This window comes from Lissotriton vulgaris, chromosome 8 (assembly GCF_964263255.1).
Source record: "Lissotriton vulgaris chromosome 8, aLisVul1.2, whole genome shotgun sequence".
In the NCBI taxonomy this organism is placed as follows: domain Eukaryota; kingdom Metazoa; phylum Chordata; class Amphibia; order Caudata; family Salamandridae; genus Lissotriton; species Lissotriton vulgaris.
In genome coordinates this window covers 119,061,780-119,082,085 of record NC_141696.1, presented here as the reverse complement: position 1 = coordinate 119,082,085, position 20,306 = coordinate 119,061,780, and the positions used below count along the sequence as shown (strand labels likewise).

General features: G+C 41.9%; 1 protein-coding gene across 5 annotated transcripts in view; it reads right to left on the bottom strand.

The window, feature by feature from the left end:
• LOC147693572 (beta-arrestin-1) overlaps positions 1-20,306 on the bottom strand; it is a 903,972-nt gene that overhangs the window by 304,891 nt on the left and 578,775 nt on the right. For all 5 annotated transcript variants that reach the window (XM_086933800.1, XM_086933802.1, XM_086933801.1 and 2 more), the window contains one exon: positions 10,308-10,368. In XM_086933800.1, coding sequence (XP_086789926.1) covers positions 10,308-10,368 — 61 coding nt within the window. The remainder of the gene's footprint in view (positions 1-10,307; positions 10,369-20,306) is intronic.

The following is a 20,306-nucleotide window of genomic DNA, read 5'->3' as shown; positions in this document are numbered from 1 at the left end:
TAAAAAAGACTGTAAATAATACTTATTAATTACTTAAACATATTTAAATATATGTAATAATGGTAAAAAATTAATAATACATATTTAATTGAAAAAATAATAATTAAAAATCATATATAATATATACTTACTTAACAATAATTACTATTCCCACTCCAGTGGGTGCAACAGTAGGGAAAACTGACCCTGAACCCTAAAAATACCCCTTTACCCAAAAACCTAAAACTGACCCTGAACCCTAAAAATACCCCTTTACCCAAAAACTGAAAACTGACCCTAAACCCAAAAAATACCCCTTTACCCAAAAACTGAAAACTGACCCTGAACCCTAAAAATACCCCTTTACCCAAAAACTAAAAACTGGCCCTGAACCCTAAAAATACCCCTTTACCCAAAAACTGAAAACTGACCCTGAACCCTAAAAATACCCCTTTACCCAAAAACTGAACACTGACCCTGAACCCTAAAAATACCCCTTTACCCAAAAACTAAAAACTGACCCTGAACCCTAAAAATACCCCTTTACCCAAAAACTGAAAACTGACCCTGAACCCCAAAAATACCCCTTTACCCAAAAACTGAAAACTGACCCTGAACCCTAAAAATACCCCTTTACCCAAAAACTGAAAACTGACCCTTAACCCTAAAAATACCCCTTTACCCAAAAACTGAAAACTGACCCTGAACCCTAAAAATACCCCTTTACCCAAAAACTGAAAACTGACCCTGAATCCTAAAAATACCCCTTTACCCCAAAAACCAAAACTGACCCTGAACACTAAAAATACTCCTTTACCCAAAATTAATTCATATTACAATTAAATTACTTCCCACCCTATTCCCCTATAAACCCACAACCCGCTCCAGTAGTAAAACATATAATTTAGTTCAAAATAAACATAAATTATCAATTAATTATTCTATTAATCAATTAAAATAATTCATTGCCAATTAATATTTAATAGCAAAATAAAAAAATCATTAAAAAATAATTATTCAATTACAAATAAATTACTTCCCACCCTATTCCCCTATAAACCCACAACCCGCTCCAGTAGTAAAACATATAATTTAATTAAAAAAATACATAAATTATCAATTAATTAATCAATTAATCAATTAAAATAATTCATTGCCAATTAATATTGAATTGAAAAATAAATTAATCATTGAAAAATAATTATTTAATTACAAATAAATTACTTCCCACCCTATTCCCCTACAAACCCACAACCCGCTCCAGTAGTAAAACATATAATTTACTTAAAAATATACATAAATTATCAATTAATTAATCAATTAATCAATTAAAATAATTCATTGCCAATTAATATTTAATTGCAAAATAAATTAATCATTAAAAAATAATTATTTAATTATAAATAAATTACTTCCCACCCTATTCCCCTAAAAACCCACAACCCGCTCTGGTAGTAAAACATATTATTTACTTTTATATATTTTTTATTTATAAAAACATATTAAACACATATTATAACAATTAATTTAAATACTTAACTAAAATTTCTAACACATATTAGTAAATCGAAATTACTTACATCGATATATATGCTATCGATATAAGTAATTTCGATATTACTTACCTTAGGGTCGATATTCTGGCCATCGATATTCTGGACATCGATATTCTGTCCCATCGATATTAGCAACTTGATATAAGTGTAAGTCGAAATTAAAAAATCGATATTTTGACTGTTTACCGGGGAGTGTAGCCCCCAGATTGCCACATCTATGGGGTGGGGTAGGGACCTCCACACACCAAGAGAAGGGTCTTGCCATGTTGAGAGTAGGTAGAATAGTGTGCTCTGGGATGGCTACATGCCCTACTTCACAGGAAGTAGTCATCAAACGGGAGAGTACCTGGTAGGTCAATGACTAGTGTCACCACCCCCCACACTTGTATCAGGCATAAAAGTGGCACCTCTAGCAACCAGACCTCAGATCACTACTGGACTAGAAAGAAGACCAAAGAAAAACTGCCCTTCTGCTCCCAGGACCCAGCAAAGAGAGACTGCACCAAAGATTGGTCTGCACCTGTGGAACCTGAGCATTGACAGAGAGAACTGTGCCCATGGTGCCTATTCATGTAAAAGTTGACCACATGTGCAAAACAGAAGTGCCTTCAAGAGTAATGTGGTTGACTCCCTGTTAGAGCCACAGGGCCATAGTCATAAAGGCGAAGCCTACACCCTTGTGAACCCAGTGCCAAGATCTCTGACTGCTGCTGCACACCGAGGGGCAGCTTGGAAGACTGAGTCTTGACCCTCATGAGGTGCTCCGAGTTTTCTGGGCCTGTGAGGGTCAACAGAGTGTACTCTAATTGCCCTGTAAGAAAGTTATTGCAATGTAAAGGAAACCGCTGGGTTTGCTGTAACCAGAAACCATTTGATCAATGGCAACTGGGCCCATGCTGGACATTATCTGGACATCAGGAGAGATCGACCCCTGAGACTAAAATTGTCCCCTCCACCCCCCAAAAATGTTGTAGACCAAGAGGTAGCGACAGGAAAACCCACTGCACCGGCCCAGCATCACCAACATAGTCATCATCCCTTAAGATACTACATCCCTTGCATCAGGACCACTCCATTGAGTTAAACAGCGGCCCAACCTAAGGATTCAGAACGGGACTAGAGCCTGTTAAAAGTGATAGGTAACTATTTATCTGGACATGTTTTCTCCATTGACTGGTCTCCTTCTGTAGTTGGCCTGTCCAAGAATAATTATATAGCTATGTATAACCTGTTTGTTGGGGCTAACACTAAACAGATATAATGGTCAATTACAACGATTCAATGCATTCATTGAAAAAGCAGTGATTTATTGTTTCTTTTAAAAATCATGGGCCAGATGTATGACCATTTTTTTTTGCGAACCCGTTTGCGCATGCAAAAATGGCATGGGGAATGTACAAACCCTATTTTGCGACTCATCTTTTTTTGCGACTCGCAAAATAGGGTTTTGCAACTAGCTATTAGGAAGGGGGCGTTCCCTTCCTAATAGCCTGCGCAACCCTATGTACAGATTTTTTGTGTCCGCAATTGCGGGCGCGAAACACTCGCAAATTACCACCCTCTTAAGGAGGTTGGTAATGTGGTCGCAAAAGGGAAGGGGACCCCTTCCCCTTTGCACAGCAGGGGAAAATATTTTTTAAGGGCAGGCAGTGGTCCCAGGGACCACTGCCTGCCCTTAAAAAATTAAACAAAAACATTTCCATTTTTTTAAAAAATGTGTCCCGTTTTCCTTTAAGGAGAACGGGCTGCATTTGAAAAAAAAAACTTCTTTATTGAAAAGCAGTCCCAGACATGGTGGTCTGCTGCGCCCAGCAGGCCACCATACCTGGGGGGGGCCTGCCATTCTCAATGGAGTCGCAAATTGTGAGAGGCTCATTAATATTCATGAGCCTCTCTATTTGCGACCCCATTGGGAATCGCTAACAGTGTGTTACACACTGTTGTACATCCTAAATAGCACCTCGCAAATTGCGAGTCGAATAAAAGTCTCGCAATTTGCGAGGCGCTATTTTGGCCGTCATACATCTGGCCCCATATCTCCAGTTACCTCCACGAGACTTTTGTTGCTTTAAGGCTCAAGATATACTATGTTTTTATAAATTGGTGTTGGGTTTTTATTGAGTTTTGGTACTGCTTAATGCTTTATACTTGTTCCTTTGATAAAGCCTAATTGCGCTGTGCCTCAACTACCCAGGACTGAGCTAAGGTTTTACAGACAAACCTGACTGGACCTGATTCAGAATAGTGACATTATTACAAGGTGAGGTCGCACAACCACGCCGTATATTAATCAACTTTGTCCCATCTTTGACCTGATTTGAGGTCAGCGTTCCACTCTCTCCCCGCCTATCCACGTAAAAGAGACAGGCTGATGTGGCCGTGCAGCGGATGCGCGCAGCGGGCGTGCCACCGATGCGCCAAAGGCAAGCACGTCTGCTGCCCGTTTGGGGTGGCACGAGGCAGATAACGAGGGACACCGACACATAAGCTATACAAGCAATGAACTACGGAATATAGGTGAGAGTGGAGGTGGGATGGGAGAGTACAAGCTTGAGGAGACTGCAGGTCCTAAATCGAACTTTGTCAGACGAGATACCCTTACATGTGGTCTGCTAAATGTTAGATAGTTGTCCAAACATTACTTGGAGACTCAATTGTTACTGGAAACCCATGACTTGGATGCATTATTCATGACGGAGATATGGACACACCCTGGCTTGGATTTAGAGCCAGGGCTGGCATGCCCGCCGGGATATAAAGTATTTCATAAACCACGTACCAGTAGTAGGGGGAGTGGAGTAGGGATTCTTTTTAAAGAGATATGGGACTTTGCCTCAATGGACATTGTTGCGACAGAGGGCACTGAACTATTAGGATATTCACTAAAGGACCCTAAGGGACATGTGCTGACTGGCATAGTTTGCTACAGGCCTTCTGGGGCTGTTAGTTTCCAAAAACAGTAGGCGCTGATTGAGGTCATTAGCAATATGACGATTGCACACTCCAGACTGCTCCAGACTGCTTATTGTGGGAGATTTTAACTTGTGGTTAAACGGAACCTCGGACTCAGGGTACAATAATCTCCGCCAATACTGTGAATGCCTAAACTTACAACAATGGGTCCCTGAGCCAACACACAAGGGAGGACATATTTTAGATTTAATTTTCTCTGAAAGCAGGTTATAGGAACAGTGGATATTCTGCCAGTGGGTCGGTCCAATCACCACCTGATTAAATTCCGAGTACCCAACCCGAGGATGAGCATCCTGGTCACTAATGAGGTGAGGAATTTAGTAAGCAGGGACTGGAAGATGCTCCTGAAAAAGGCAAGAATGTCCCCTATATTCCCCCTTAAAGAGTGCTTCTATGTAAGCAAGCAGGTGGAAGAAAACTATGCGGCTTTCTGTCCACAGATAGGTTCTAGGCTGGACCAGATTGCCCCTTTAATAAATCATAAAAAAGTAAGTAGACCCTCGGCCCCATGGTTCAATGAGAAATTAAAAAATCTGAAACAGGGATGTAAGCAGGCAGAGAGGACATGGAGAAAGTTTTACTCAGACGTGGATAAAACCGTCTGGAAAGTAGCAATTATTAATTACAAAAACCAAATCTTTATAGTGAAGGCAGAGTACTTTGCTGATAATATTTTGAAAGCTCCCAATAGCACAAGAAGTAGTTTTAAAATAATGAATGATATGGTTAATCCAGACTGCTCTAAAAATAAGATTCAACCCACTCAGTGATAGTCTAGCGACCTTTTTCGAGGACAAAATCAGAAAGATCATTGATGGGCTCAAAGTGGGAAATTTGCCTGGGGGGTGGGAGAAGATCACAGTGGTAATACTAGAGGTTCACTAGATACAATAAAGCTGAGAAGGGCAGGGATGGAGAACCCGAGTTCCTTAGACCACTGTGGGATATTCTCAGTGGAGGATTTTAACGGAGTGGTTTCCAATTGTCTCCTCAGGATCACGTATGGACCCTTTACCACACAAAATTTGGAAGGAACTGGGAACAGAACTGTTCCTGATACTTCAGCAGATATGTAATCAATCCCTGTCCAGTGGGTCAGTACTGGCTTTTTGGAAACAGGATTTGGGGACCTTACTTCTGAAAAAAACAACGCTTGACCCAATATCCCCAAAAACTTAAAGACCTATTTCTCTGCTAAATACCTAGAAAACAATAACATTCTGGAGGACGTACAATTTGGCTTCCGTCCCGGACATGGAACGGAGACCGCTCTGGTGACCGTGTAGGACGATCTTCGAATGCGAGCAGACAGGGGACAATCAGCTATACTGATTTTGCTTGACCTGTCTGCCGCATTTGATACGGTCAACCATGAGGTCCTTCTGGCCAGACTCAAAGAGGTTGGGGTAGTGGGCACAGCATTGAAATGGTTTAAATCTTACCTATCTAATAGGTGACAGGCAGTGGCCCACCCGCCTTATCAATTTGAATTTACCAACATTCTGCATGGTGTCCCTCAGAGCTCTGCGATCAGTCCAATATTGTTCAACATCTATATAAGCCCTCTGATTGCTGTCATAAGGGCTCACAATGTCAATATTGTAGACTATGCAGATGATGCCCAACTTATCTTATCATTAGAGGGGGACCAGTCTATATTCTTGGAAGACTTTCATGCCTGTATGCAGGAAATGGCGCACTGGCTAAGAGAGAACGTGTTACAATTTAATACTGATAAGACCGAGGTCCTTTACTGTGCAGCAGGAAAGTTTTCCCTGCCACTTCCCATCAATTTTTGGCCCCTAACCACAGCCACTCCACCAGCACCCTCTGAGACAGTGCGTAACTTAGGAGTTATGTTCTGTGACAGACTGAGCCTAGAAACACAAGTAAATAAAACAATAGGGAGCTGCTTTTCCATTATTAGAGCCCTTCGTAGGATTCTCTTATTACTACCAGCCCAGGTCCAAACGCAGATAGTAAAAAGCACCATCTTGAGCAGGCTAGATTATTGCAATTCCTTGCTTCTGGAGTCGCCAATATATTTACTCGAGAGACTCCAGAGGATCCAATCGATGGCAGCTAAGCTAGCTTTGAGAAGGCCAGGACGCTCATCTGCCTCCCAAACTCTGTCGGAGCTGCTTTAGCTTCCTGTATTGCAAAGAGTACAATGTATGTCACTTTGCATAGTGTTCAAGGCTCTGCATGAGGCTGGACCAAAACCAATGCAGAACAAATTTGCTTGGTATGCTCCTGCCCGGAGCCTCCGCTCTTCCACCGCCAAGTTGGTGAAAGTGGCTCTATCCTAGATCATGATGACACTCACTTGGTTAGATACCCCACATACCATGAGCTCAGTTGAGCACACGTACGATAGTGCCAGGATACCCGTAGAGTGATAGTGCGCTTTATAAGTGATGATGACAATAACAATCTGCAAGTTTTCAAATTATATTCCCAACGTTGGTTTCCAGAACGCTGTATTTGAAATCAGAATTACAAGTGGGGCAAACATACAATTATTACACACATTCATCCAAGAAATCATGGACCATATCCTAGAAATAAGTCATCCAATATTGATCCATGAGGACTGATGCCAGATTTTCAAGACATCCATACAAGACCTACCTACATCCGTAGCATGGATGTGAATGGTATGAATGGCTATACAGAACATTCAGGGCTAGATGTAGGTAGGCTATTACTGGTCGGTAACAGCCAAAATCGGCCGTTACCGACCAGTAATAGACTTTTCCTATGTAGGGGGCACATTTACCGATTCGGTAAATAACGAATCGGTATTTACCGATTCGGTATTTACCGAATCATCATTTACTGATTCAGTATTTACCGAATTGGTAAATGAAATGTAGGAAGCACTTCAAACAGTGCTTCTGGGCTGAAAGGATTCGTTATTTACCACCAACTATTAGTTAAATACCGATTCGGTAATTACCGAATCTTAACGATTCGGTAATTTTTACCGAATAATTACCTACATAGGATTTACTGAATCAGTAAAATTCTGTATTTTAGAATCGGTAAAACCTATTTACCTACATCTAGCCCCAAGTTTGGCTGCAGCCTGTGTGTGCCAACTTTAGAGACACAGTTGAACAGACTTACACTTTTCCAGAAACCTAGCAAATGTTTGCTTTTGCACCCCATCTATGTTTCATTAACTGTGTCTCCATCACATATTTTCACGCCGGATGCATTAGCAACACCTTTCTACACAATTTCCTACTAAAATGATGTTTGCACGTGAGCTGTTTTCGTGTTTGGAAGTTATAATGTTACAACTCACAGATATTGGAAGGTGGCCAGAGGCAAGCAGGACTTCTGCATCTAAAATATTCAAATCCATGCATGAATAAATAAATATCGGATGACAAGGTAAACTCATTTTGTCCAGAACGAATGAGATTACCCTCGAGGAGCTCAGCTGAGAGGGTTATAAGAAGGTAAATGAGACTTTGAAATTGTTCCTGTGCTAATGTGTAATCAGAGAATGCTTTGAAATGGAAAAAGAATAGGCTTGGATATAAGATAGCAGAGGAATTATTCCCCTGTTGCAGTAATAATCTATTTATCTGAAGCTATTAAAAAACCATTCTTAACAAAGCAGATAATGAATGTTCATGTTGGCAAACACTGAGCCATTTCTTCCTAGATGCAGCTGGTTAGAGCCCCGTACGTCTGATTTATTTTTGAATAATGACAGATTTTGTGTAATCAGTTCACAAACAGATAAATATATCTTGTACTAAGGGATGGGAAATTAGGAATCGTCACAATTAACTTTAAGGACCGAAATGTGGTCGTAGCCCAGGTGTCCAGAGGCTGATCGTGTTGAATCGAGATATAAAATGTTCTGAAGTTTTTTCTCTCCTTAAACACCACAGTTACTACCCATTGGTCGTATTTCTCTGCGTGTGGATTTTCATGTGAATTTGGGACGTTCGCACTCCTTGTAAGTTCAGCTTAATAAATCCAGTATTAAAATCTCAAGGAAAATGGATTTAAAATGACCTGGTGAGAGAATAGCACCAACTGGCACTTGCAAGGAAATATTGTGTGTTGTGGGGAAAATGATAAGGAGGCTTAAATGTAGGGAAAATAATTAACTCAGCGAGCTATGGGTCATCAATAATTGTAATCCACACAGTCAGTCAGTCAGTCAAATCACTTTATTCGGTTAGATAAAAACCATAAAAGTACAAAACATACGTGTACGGACCCTTACAAAATAAGTTTAGCCAGAGCAATTCATAAAGTTCATATTATAATACAAAAATATACACTACAAGGTTTTTTTGTTTTTTTTTATCCACACGAGTCTTGGCTAGCATAATAAAAACCTATCCAGACCCTTACTTCTAAGTAAGGCATTTGTCAACTAATATACACTAATGTTGCCTAACTTATAAAACCTTAGGTGAGGGGTCAAAGTGTCCATTGGCAAATGGCCTTCACTTGACGCAAGAGAGTGAAAACTGAGGGCCTGTTTTAGAGCTCGGCGGACGGGTTACTCTGTCACAACAGTGACGGACATCCAGTTCGCTAAAATATAAGACCCATAGGTTATTATGGGATTTATATTTCGGTGGACGGGATATCGGTCACCGTTATAACTGAGTAACCCGTTCGCCGAAATCTAAATCAGTGCCTAAATTTAATCAATCTTGAGTTGAATGCCCATCTGCCTCAAATGCAAATATTTGAAGAAATGCATTTTGGTAAAAATCATATTGATAAATAGGGATTAAAATAAAGACAACATTCCCGCTTTGTGATAAGCAATCTCCATCATCATAGTGTCCAGGACCGCTTTTTTTGTGCATGCCTGGTTGTGCAAATATTGTGCACAACCACGCATGCTCAAACACATATGGAGTATGAGGAGAGCACTAGAAACATCATCAAAAGTGAAATGGGACTTGCCTTATTCCACAAAAGCGGGACAGCTTCAGCAGGCATGCATACAAAAAGACCTTAGGATAGTGTAAGAAATTGCATTTTACTTTGGTTTAAAAATCCCCAAGAAAATCTAAATTTGACTATGTGCATGAGAAAGGATCCCAGTCTGAAAATGGTTAAAAAAAATACATGTTTTGCCATATGCCACTTTCCAACTACAGGACTCTTTCCAATGTCACCTCCTTGCAAAAGATTACCTATCATCTGTGGCAGCCCAGAGAAAGTTTTTTTTTAACCTTTATTACACAATATCCTTGCTGCTGTCGAGAAGGATTCAGACTCAGCCACAGGATGGATCTGCACTTGGCACTGGTGGAAAGGAAAGAGACTGAGGAATTGGATAAAGGACATGGGGTCCTGCTCAATATCTCTGGAGCTTTTGTAACACTCAGTCAACATTTATGAGTGAAGTAGCCAGAAAAATGTCCCATTTCTGCAATGAAGCACTAGACCAGATTGTGACATTGCAGCTTAACCTGAACGTCTTCAAGGACACCCTCTCTCCCTATATCCATGCTCAGGGCATAGTGCACCGGCAGGCATCTGTCCTTAAATAACCCATAGCCATGTCCTCAGTTAAACACTTAGCGGAAATCGAAGCCTGCAAATGGTGGCTATCCATTAAAAGGAATGACGCTGGTTCCTTTTAGACTCTGTTGCAGGGCATATTTATTGATAGCAAACAAAGTATGCACCTGAGATACTATTGCATTAGGGTGAAGGCTACTAAAGCTGAGATGTCTAAAAGGTTTCATCTAAAAATTATTTCTGCATATTAACATAAGAAAATACATATATAAGTAGGGAACAACTTACCGACTGGATCCACAACGTCTATGTGATCAACAAAGTCCCTCTTCCCAAGGTATACCGTGAGCTGCGAGAAGAGAGGGAGAGAAGACATTAGCCAATATTGTATAGTCTAATGGATTTTTTTTTTTATGATCTCCAGATCACAGTATTCACTGCACCACACATGCTGTAGGGATCATTGACAGAAAATCAAAAATAGAAATCATGTGTGGACATTATATAGTTTCAAGAAAATCGAGGACCAAAATATAGAGAAGGTAAGTGCAAATAGGTAAGTATAGATTTACTATTTTTAACTCCACATCTATGCACCTTGAAGGTATATATATCATCAATGTAAATATATGTGGAGTTCTCTATTGTAAAACTGTGCTTACCCATAGAAACTTATCATTGTGATATTTGTGTCCTCCATATTTCAGTCCACAATACTTCTGTTTCTGCTATTCTGCCTAAATACCTGCTGTTCAGCTTGCAATATACAGGGTCCAACTTTAGCTTGGCAGTGTCAACATAGTCAATCTCTCTTTTATAATTCAAATCCTTCACTATGGAAAATATTCACATATTACAGGCACATTTTAGGATTCAATGGTGGATTAAGGATAAAGTCTGATAGCTCGGTTCCTGATACAAGAATGCAGAGTCGAAGACTCGCTACTGATGTAGTGAACTTTTCAGTAGATAGAAATTACAGTTTTCTGGTAATCAGGACATTGGTAACAAACCTCCATCCTAAATAGGGAAGCAGAAATTACAACGCAGCAGTTACCACGCATGCCGTTTCAACGCCGCCTTCATACTTACCTGTGAAATACTTATAATTGCTTGTAAATCCTTTACAACACATATGCCTTTACCACAAAATTTGTTGTGAAGGCATACGTGGTAATAGCATATGAGTTGTAAATACATGTGCGGTAAAAGTTATGTGTGGAAATGGCGTTCACATGGAACAGCATGCGTTACAACAAAAGGCATGGTTCCGTCATACATCATCCTAAATAAAGCCATAGTTGCTCGATAAAAAATAATTTCATGGAGTACCACCTTCAGAATTACATTTTTCTAGACTCCTATGAAACTGAAGAAATAGAGTCTTCCCTTCCATATCCAAGCTAAAACAGTGCCAAGGGGCGTAGGAAAGAAATCTATACTAAAGGTGGCATGGATCTTGTCTGTATAGGTTTGGTAAACAAAAAAATGGCTCTTGTAAGTAGTCCTTTTAGCCACAGGTAGCAAAAAGCAAGTTCCACGCAGATTTGTTAATGAAAGATATGTAACTGATAAGGGAGATTATAAATCAAGCATAAGGCTGCATTTTCGGTACACCACCCTCTGTTCAAAGGTTTAGAGGATAAACCCAACTACAAAGATTTACACAAGTCCAAGTAAAGTTGATTAGCTGCCTGGGCTTCGAACAGGGCCAGCTTCAGCGCTGATGGTGCCCAGTGGGACAATCTTTGTTGGCGCCCCACCGGAAACCTCAGTCTCTTGGAATTCCCTCACTACCACCCTCCACCAATGCCCCTTATCCCTCCATAGTCCCTCTCCACATGCATTTCATCTGTTTTATACCGCTACTACTCTCAGTGTAGGTTGTCAGAGCACATTACATCGCACACATTATAGTGAGCCAATGAATCATACGTATGTAAATCAGTTTATAGGAAATGTTACAAAGAACAATGAGGACTACAAGATCTAGGAGGGCCATACTAGCAGGAAGTACATTTTAAGAGTGTTTGGTCAGGAGAAGCACAAACTCAGGATTTAAAATGTGGCACAGTGGTTGGGGTTGGTTTTACTAATAAGGATGTATTTTTACCCAAATAAACACTTTTTAGCAACATCAGGATAATGAAAGACTGGGTAAAAACATTACATTCTAACCTATACCATGACATTTGCGTGCAGCTCTTTGATGCCAGTTCATAGCTCACTGTGCTATGTCAGGGTTGCAATGTAAGAACTGTAAGTAACAGAAGAATCTCTGTGACAAATGCAGAAACATACTGAGCATGCATGGTGCACATTCTCTGCAGCAGGCATATTAACCCTCTGTGCTACTTTTCATGAACAAAACTGCCTTTTGACAAAACTCACATCTCTCTCCAACAGGTTCCAGGGCTGGACTGGCTGTAGCGGGCACCGGGTGTTTCCCCAATGGGCCGGAAGGGTGGGGTAGGTTTTGTACCAGTTGGGGCAGTTTTTGTTGCTGGGGCCAGTTTTGTCACAGTGCTGCAAAATCAGCCCCTTGTAACAAAAGTGCAGCAGCAGTGTTCCATCCATCACAGGAAAAACAGAATATATCTGCACTACCTACACGTTGTATGCCTCATTTTTTAAATATGACTTACAATAAATTGATTCTAATATTTTTTTGACAATATCCTAACTGTGTTATAAGGAATAAAATATCCACCGCCATATATTTTATGAATGCTTCATGTCACCTCGGAGTTCAGTGACTTTATAAAGGATTTCAGCTTTCGGTCTTTTCCCTCTATATGGTCATAGAACTCTTCAGCGACTTTCAATATCCCAATAATGTACCGCAGGGGTACTTTATCACATATATCATGAACATCTATTTCCCATAGGGGGCAAAAACAATTTAAGATATCATATCAAAAATGTAGATAAAAAAAAGAAAGTGGTTGAACTGTCAAAGTGAGTCCAGCTTTGTCAGTGAGGCTGCCGTCGATGAGGGGTGTGCAGGCATGCACTGAGGATTAGTCGTGCAGTGGCGGACTCGAAGGAGGCTGTGGGCTGTGATGGAAATGCGGGTCTTTGCAGCAGGTCTAATCCACGACTCAGCGGCGATGTGTTGGTTCTGCTTGTGTTTGAACTGAATCCACAGAGGCAGGTAGAGCACCTTAAGCCAACTCCCAAGGATCCAGGACTAGGCTGGCATCACGTGTCAGGGTAGACTCACAGATGGCAAAACACAGGTGCAGGGTTGTTAGAAGCTTGTTATGTCCTTGAGACTTCAGATTAGGCCATCCACCTAACCCTTGGAGTCACTCTGGGGTTCTGGGTTCAAGAGGTGCAGGTCCAGTCCTTCTCACCCAGGCAAGAGGAAAACAGGCAGCAGGTCAGCACAGCAGGGCAGCAGTTCCTTCAGAGCAAACATCCAGCATAGTGGCAGTCCTTTCAGCAACACAGCAACCCTTCTGCCTGACAGTGTATACACATGTCCAGAAGTGTAATCAAGTGATGGGTCCGACGTCCAGTATATATACACCCAGTTGTGCCTGTGATGTGGGAAGCAGCTTCTAGATGCAGGCCTTTGAAGTGCACAGATGGCCTGCCTTCCTGGAATTGGCTCCAGATATGTAGGTGTGCAGCCTGGTATGCAACTACATTGTGTGGAGACATGACACAGCCTATTCAAGTGAAAGTAAGTCTTCTCCAGCTCCACCTATCCATCCTGCCACTGATGGCCCATCCAGGCACATCTATGCTGTCCCCATTGTGTGTGGCTGGCTAGGAAGAACACACAATACCCAACTGTCATCTACACTCAGTCATGAGACCCCCAAGATTGGCTGACGGTACCAAATGGCTAAGGTAGGAAAATGTCAACTTTCTAAACGTGGCATTTTCAAAATTGTAATTTAAAATTCGACTTCACTGTAAGTTCCCATTTGGAAATCACAGCTTATTAAATGTAATAAGGTAACTGCAATGTTATCCTATGTGAGAGGTAGGCCTTGTAATGGTAAAAAACGAATTTTAGAGTGTTTCACTACCAGGACATGTAAAACGTAAAGGTACATGCTCAACTATTTAAATACACTTCACCCTGCTCTCTGGGGCTTCCAGGGACTACCCGAGGTGTGACTTATATGTTTTAAAAAGGAAAATTTGGGCTTGGCAAAAGGTTTACTTTGCCAGGCAGAAATGACAGTTTAAAACTGCACAGACACAGAATGCAATGGCAGTCCTGAGGCATATTTAAATTGCCACTTAAGTGGGTGTCACAATCTGAGAAGCAAGCCCACTAGTAGCATTTAATTTACAGGCCCTGGGCATGTGTAGTGCAATTTTAATAGGGGCTTACAAGTAAATGAAATACACCTATTCCACCATGCTTTAAGGAGAGAGCACAAGCACTTTAGCACTTGGTAGCAGTGGTAAAATGTCCATAATCATAAAACCAGCAACAACTAAGTCAAATAAAGGAGGGCTAAGGGCAAAAAGCTAGGAGAAAAACCATGCCAAGGATACCTAACACACTCATATTTATGTGTGAAACCTAAGGAGGTGCAGCGCGTGTGGACTTTAATATGAAAGATCTACGAAGACTGCAGATGAACAGTCCTCCATTGTAAACATGTTGTGTTTTATTCTGATAATTCAAGGCAGTGAGACTAAGGTCCTGATTTTAGAGGCTGTGTCGGACAGCCTTCTGATAACTGTAGGCGGGGTTCAGCTACCCTCCTAACTTGACAACAACCCACTTAGTTGGTGGTGGTCTACAATATTCCCTATGGCAGTACTGCTGCTAACTCCACTACTAGAATGCCCATTCAGCAGGCCAGAGGGCAACAAAAATGGTGTCAGGATACCCAACCTTCAATGGCATTTCTATTTGTATTTTCACCTGTATCCCTTGCATCTGGAACTACAATTAAAAGCATGGGGAAAGTTGGGATTCACCCCCATACTCTGGGAGAAATTTCCCAGCTCATCAGGGATGTTTCACATATGGATGTATAGCAAGGCCTTGCAGAAGGACAACAGTTTGACCATGTCACCACAGCTTGGCAGAACTGATGCCACTCACTGTCTTAGTTTTGCCTGATAATCCCCCCCCCCCCCATCATGCCTGGGGTATGGTTAAGGGGTTCAAAAGCAGCTGCAATATCTTTCACCTTTACATTTGGTAGTCAGGCTTCCTCTGATTTGGAAGAGGCAACACCTCAGCCAAAATGGCCATCTTGTGACTTGGCCCCCCAAACTTAATGTGAACCCATATGCCCACAAAGGAGCCATTCAGTGCAGAAAAGCCATTTGTGATCATTCTCTCCTCCCATTGGTTGATCGATATTCGTCTGAGATTTATAGAAAGTGGTAACTCAGCATACAGAAAAAAATCAAACAATGCTTTACTCCCTTCTTGTAAAATGATACTTTATCACAGCATCATATTTTATCAAGGCACGGTCGAGCTTTGTCTATTAATGATCTCTGTTTACTTTCATCTAAAATCGAAAGTGCATTTTTATTTAAGACATACTTAGCAAATATATATATTATTTACAAAGTGTTTGATTATTTGACCTTAGTGCACATTGACTTGAAATAAGGTAAACACTATGGCCATCCTCACGGTAAATGGGATATATATTTTTACAAAGTGTTTGATTATTTGACCGTAGTGCACATTGACTTGAAATAAGGTAAACACTATGGCCATCCTCACGGTAAATGGGACTGCCCGCCATAAGGGCGGGGTCCCGTGGGGGCAATTATGATTCGCCCGCCACAGTGGTTGGCGCATCCCGTATTTTTAACATTGCGGCGGGCGATGCTTTCAACTTCGCCTGCCGCAATGCTAAAAATTCATGTGGTGCGTTTCAAAGCACAACGTGACAGGCACCGCCCGGTGGCTGCCATGTGGTTCTTTGAAAGGCAGGGCCGTACCATAGGTACCCCCCATGTGCAGCCCCCACACCCCGGAGTCTATGGGGTCCGCAACTTGCCCCCCAAGCAGACTCCACATGCCTTTCCGGCATTCAGGAATGCACATTCTAATATGGCTGGCGGTGTCTTTCAGACACTGCTAAGATATTGAATCCTTTTTCACCCTGTCGACATGTTGACCGGGCGGAAAAGCGGCTGATTGTCTTTCTATCCGTCGCGGACCCACCAGCCATTCTAATATGGCGGGGAGTTTTTTCTAAGCGGATGGCGGGAGCAATCCGCCCGCCATCCTAATGGGGCCCTATATCTTGTGTTTTTCCTAATCCTATGTTTCTGCCCAGCCCTCCTCGAAAAAGTAAACTTTCATAAATTAAATGAGTTATGTTCAGCCTTGGTGTGGCCTGCCTTACTAGCTCTGGCTGGACGTGAGTGCCAGACCTTTAAAGCGTTCACTAATAGGAAAACCTCCCTTTCACGTCACATATTTAGCCATTACTATAAATGTTTATAAAAGTGGTGCCCACACACACACGCAGGACCCACCGGGGCCTTTCCAAAAGGTTAATAATAGAAGCTGTTAAGATTACATCCATTTTCCAAACATATCTTCAATAATCTGAGTTATTCTAGGTAATGATGTCAAATTAAAATAGAACATACATTTCCAAAACAATGTCATGAATCTTTTTCTAGCATTTACCACGCAGTAGCCAAGAGAGTGCTCAACTTCGGAAAGAACTTTTTACGAGTAGTTTTGATAGGTTTCTTAACTGAAGGTGCAGGTGATGTAAAGGTCTCCCTGCTGCAGTATTTATAACTCTGGAGTGAATCCATGCCCTTTTTACCAGGAATAAACAGGACTTCCTGAGAATGGCGTGTAGCAAACAATACAGGCTAATGCCAGCAGTACCATGGTAACAATGAAAGGTTGAATAAATCGACAGAGCAGATGCAGAATTAGCACAAATGTTTATTGCAAACGGATCCTGAGTGCAGATTTTTGGAGCAGCTCCTCACTTTTACCTACTGCACTCCTTGTCTCTGCAAACATTTTTTCTTGATTTGGACATTTTTGATAGTGATATATCATACAAGTTGCATGTGTGGACCTTTCTTGTTTGTGTCGCCCAGAATAAGAGGCGCTGTGCTCTGACTGTTCTGACCTTGTACTGATGCTGTACCTTCAGAGGGGAACACCACAGGCAGAAGGAGGTGGTAAAATGTCTCCCTCTCAAGGGTGCAACTGTTGATTAAGATGGAGGGGAGGGGGTGACAGCCTGTACTCTTCAGGCTTTTTGCTTGATTTTGCTATTTTTTTAATAGAGGACATTGGGGAAGTCGGAGGGAGTGGAACAGCTCTATCAAAGGTTTTTGCAGGGGCCAAGTAAAAAAAAAAAAAAAAAAACAGACGACCCACAGGGCACTTCCTTCTAAGCATGAAAAAATGCCCTGGGGGCATTGGAAGAAGAAAATCGGACACCTCCAGCATTTGCCACACATATGCTGGAGAAAAAATGAGTTCAGCACCCAGAGCACATTGTACAACAAAGAAGGGAGCAACCATCGCGTTTCTCGCAAATTCATGCTAGAAAGCGTATAGTTTCTCACCTGTAGGTGTAGTTTTGCAGCTTGGAGAATTTAATGGATTCACAAATGACCCACCCAACTCCACCAAGAAGATGGAAGGAAGGAACAAGATGCCAGTAAAAAGAAAATAAAAGAATCTGAAGATGGCGACCAAACGTGAGCGCTTCCGGTGGAAGCTGTATGACATCACAAGAGACACAAAATGGGTGTCCATCGACAACCACTAACAAGATAAAACAAAAATAGAAGAAGGACTACAAACAAGTGAAGAATTCTGGACCCAATTACTCGATAGTGGAATAATGCACAGCATGTGAATCCAGAAAAGACTCACGCTGCAAAATCCAGAGGCAGCTGAACTGGCCTTGTGAGGAGGGTTCTCTGCAGATTAAGGACAGGATGTGCAACTGACAATATACTTGACCAGTACATGCAGCATAGGGAATTAGATCTTTAATTGCATTAAATTGAGGCTACCCATCCCTTCCCTATCTTGGAAAGTGTTTCACAACATCTGTGTACCGTCATCTAATCCTTTATGGCTTTTCCATGGCTGTATCTCTTCCTGAATATCATTTCAATAATTGTGCTCCTTTGGTGTTAGTCATCCACAAGCATTGTCCTTATATTGATATAAAAATATGTGTTGTTATTTTATAACTGCAAACAAGTGTTGGTTATTTAATATTATAAGATGGTGGTTATTTGCAGTATTGTGGTAGCGCACAAGGCTATTCAGGTTCTGGCAGACATCCGGGCAGAGTGAGACCGAGGATGCCAAAGTTTGCCATTACCCTTCATAAAGGCAGATTCTCACTCTTAGGTGGGTAGCTCCTGAGGTAGAAACCATAATAGTGGTCGTAATTATCTCTCAGCTGCCTCTACCTTTGGGCCACCCATAGTCATTCCCCCAGATTTGCGCCTATCCACCATCCACTCTTCTATTCAATTCACTTTCCACTGAGTAATCCATGGCACTGCAAATGGGTGAATTGCAAACAAATGCTACTTCGTGAGAGATCACTGCCCATCATAGCATGAGGCGACCCACTTTCACAGATGTTGTTCTCTGAGGTCTACGTACAATAGCCCCTGGCCACTAACATATCTTGTCACCAACAACTGTAACTCCTAATCAGCAGCGGCCGCTGCAGGAAAGAGCAGTGGCGGGGTGGGGCCGGGTGGGGGTGGGGGAGGGTATTTTGAGAGATGACCACGAGAGAAAAATTAATTATTTATTTAATTTTCCCTCTTGGTCGTCTATCAAAATACCTCCGCCCCCTCCCCTGGGCCCCACCGCTCATACCTGCATTGGCTGTCGCTGCTCAATATCAAATCTGCCACGCGAGGCCAACCTGCCACAATGTGTCCTGGTTTAGAAGATGCCAAGCTTTGGGTAGACGAACAACATCCTGGACTGCAAGTGCATGATGATAGCTGTCCCAGTTATTTCTAATTTGAGTCAGGTGATCAATGACAGCAGGGTTAGGGCATTGATGTTACTAGTTTTCTCCAGAGTACTTTTTGACACAGAAGAAAGAAGTAGAGGCAAATTCCACCTTCAGACCTTCTTTTAAAAAGAACAAGTCTATGGTTCTTCAGTATTCTCCAGGGTTCTTTCCTGTTGCCCCAGATTAGTATTAGTTAATGTTTTCCATTGTTCAAACACAATTATTCCTTGACCGTGCACTTAGAAAGTGTGCCAATAACTCTGCTCCTACTTCTCAGATTGTCCGCATCATGCGCCTGCTCAGCAGCGATCTTCAGAATGGACCAGTTTGCCACAGATCAGTCACTGCACATACGATATTGAAGTGGAATGTCTCCAAGGCGGAGAAACTATGTGTGAACACTGGTAACTATCTTTGTCCAAGGATGCCTTCTCTATTGCTAATCAAAACTGAACTTTCGCTTTGGCATTCCCTGCCTTCATCACCTGCCTCTTGCTTCCAACTCACAGGGAGTGAGGCTTTACGCAGAGGTTCAGTAGGTGAATTTGGAGATTCATCTCATGACTGTAGGCTATGAGACCAGTGCAGTGGTGGTCTTCAAGCAACTCCTTCTTGTGTTCTTAAACAAGTCCTTCACTGGCATGTATCGCTTCTACCTACGACATAAGGGATTTCGGTAGCATGAATTTCCTTGTTTTTCCCAAACAAAGGAACTTTCTCCTGAGTGCCTTCTTGGCTGACAACATCTGGCCTGTCTGGGTCAATTCTCAAAAACGACCTCCATTCGGGCATTTATTTATTTATTTATTTTTTACACTTGTATGGCGCACAGCTACCCAAGAAGGGTTTCCCGGCGCCGATGGCATGTGGTTGAGCTGAAGTATAAGATGAGCATGATTTAGCATAATTGTTTCTGGAAGAGCCAAGTCTTTATGTTCTTTCTGAACCTGGCGTAGTTTTCTTCTTTACGGATGGTGGGAGGAAGTGTGTTCCAAAGAATAGGCCCTCTGACCGAGAAGGATCTTCCTCCCATTCTTGTCAGTCTGAACCTGGGGACCGCGAAGTTTGCTGCTGTTTAGGAGCGCAGATTTCTTGCTGGTAGGTAGGGAGTGGCTAGTGATTGCAGGTATTCCGGTGCCATTCCTGCTTTGATCCTGAACATGTAGCTCAGGGCTTTGAACCTGATGCGGTTTTCCACCCTGAGCCAATGCAGGTCGTTCAGATGTTTTGACACCCTGGCCGTTTTTGGGATTCTGCACAGGAGTCTCGCAGCTGAATTTTGCACACGCTGTAATCGTTTGATGACTGCCTG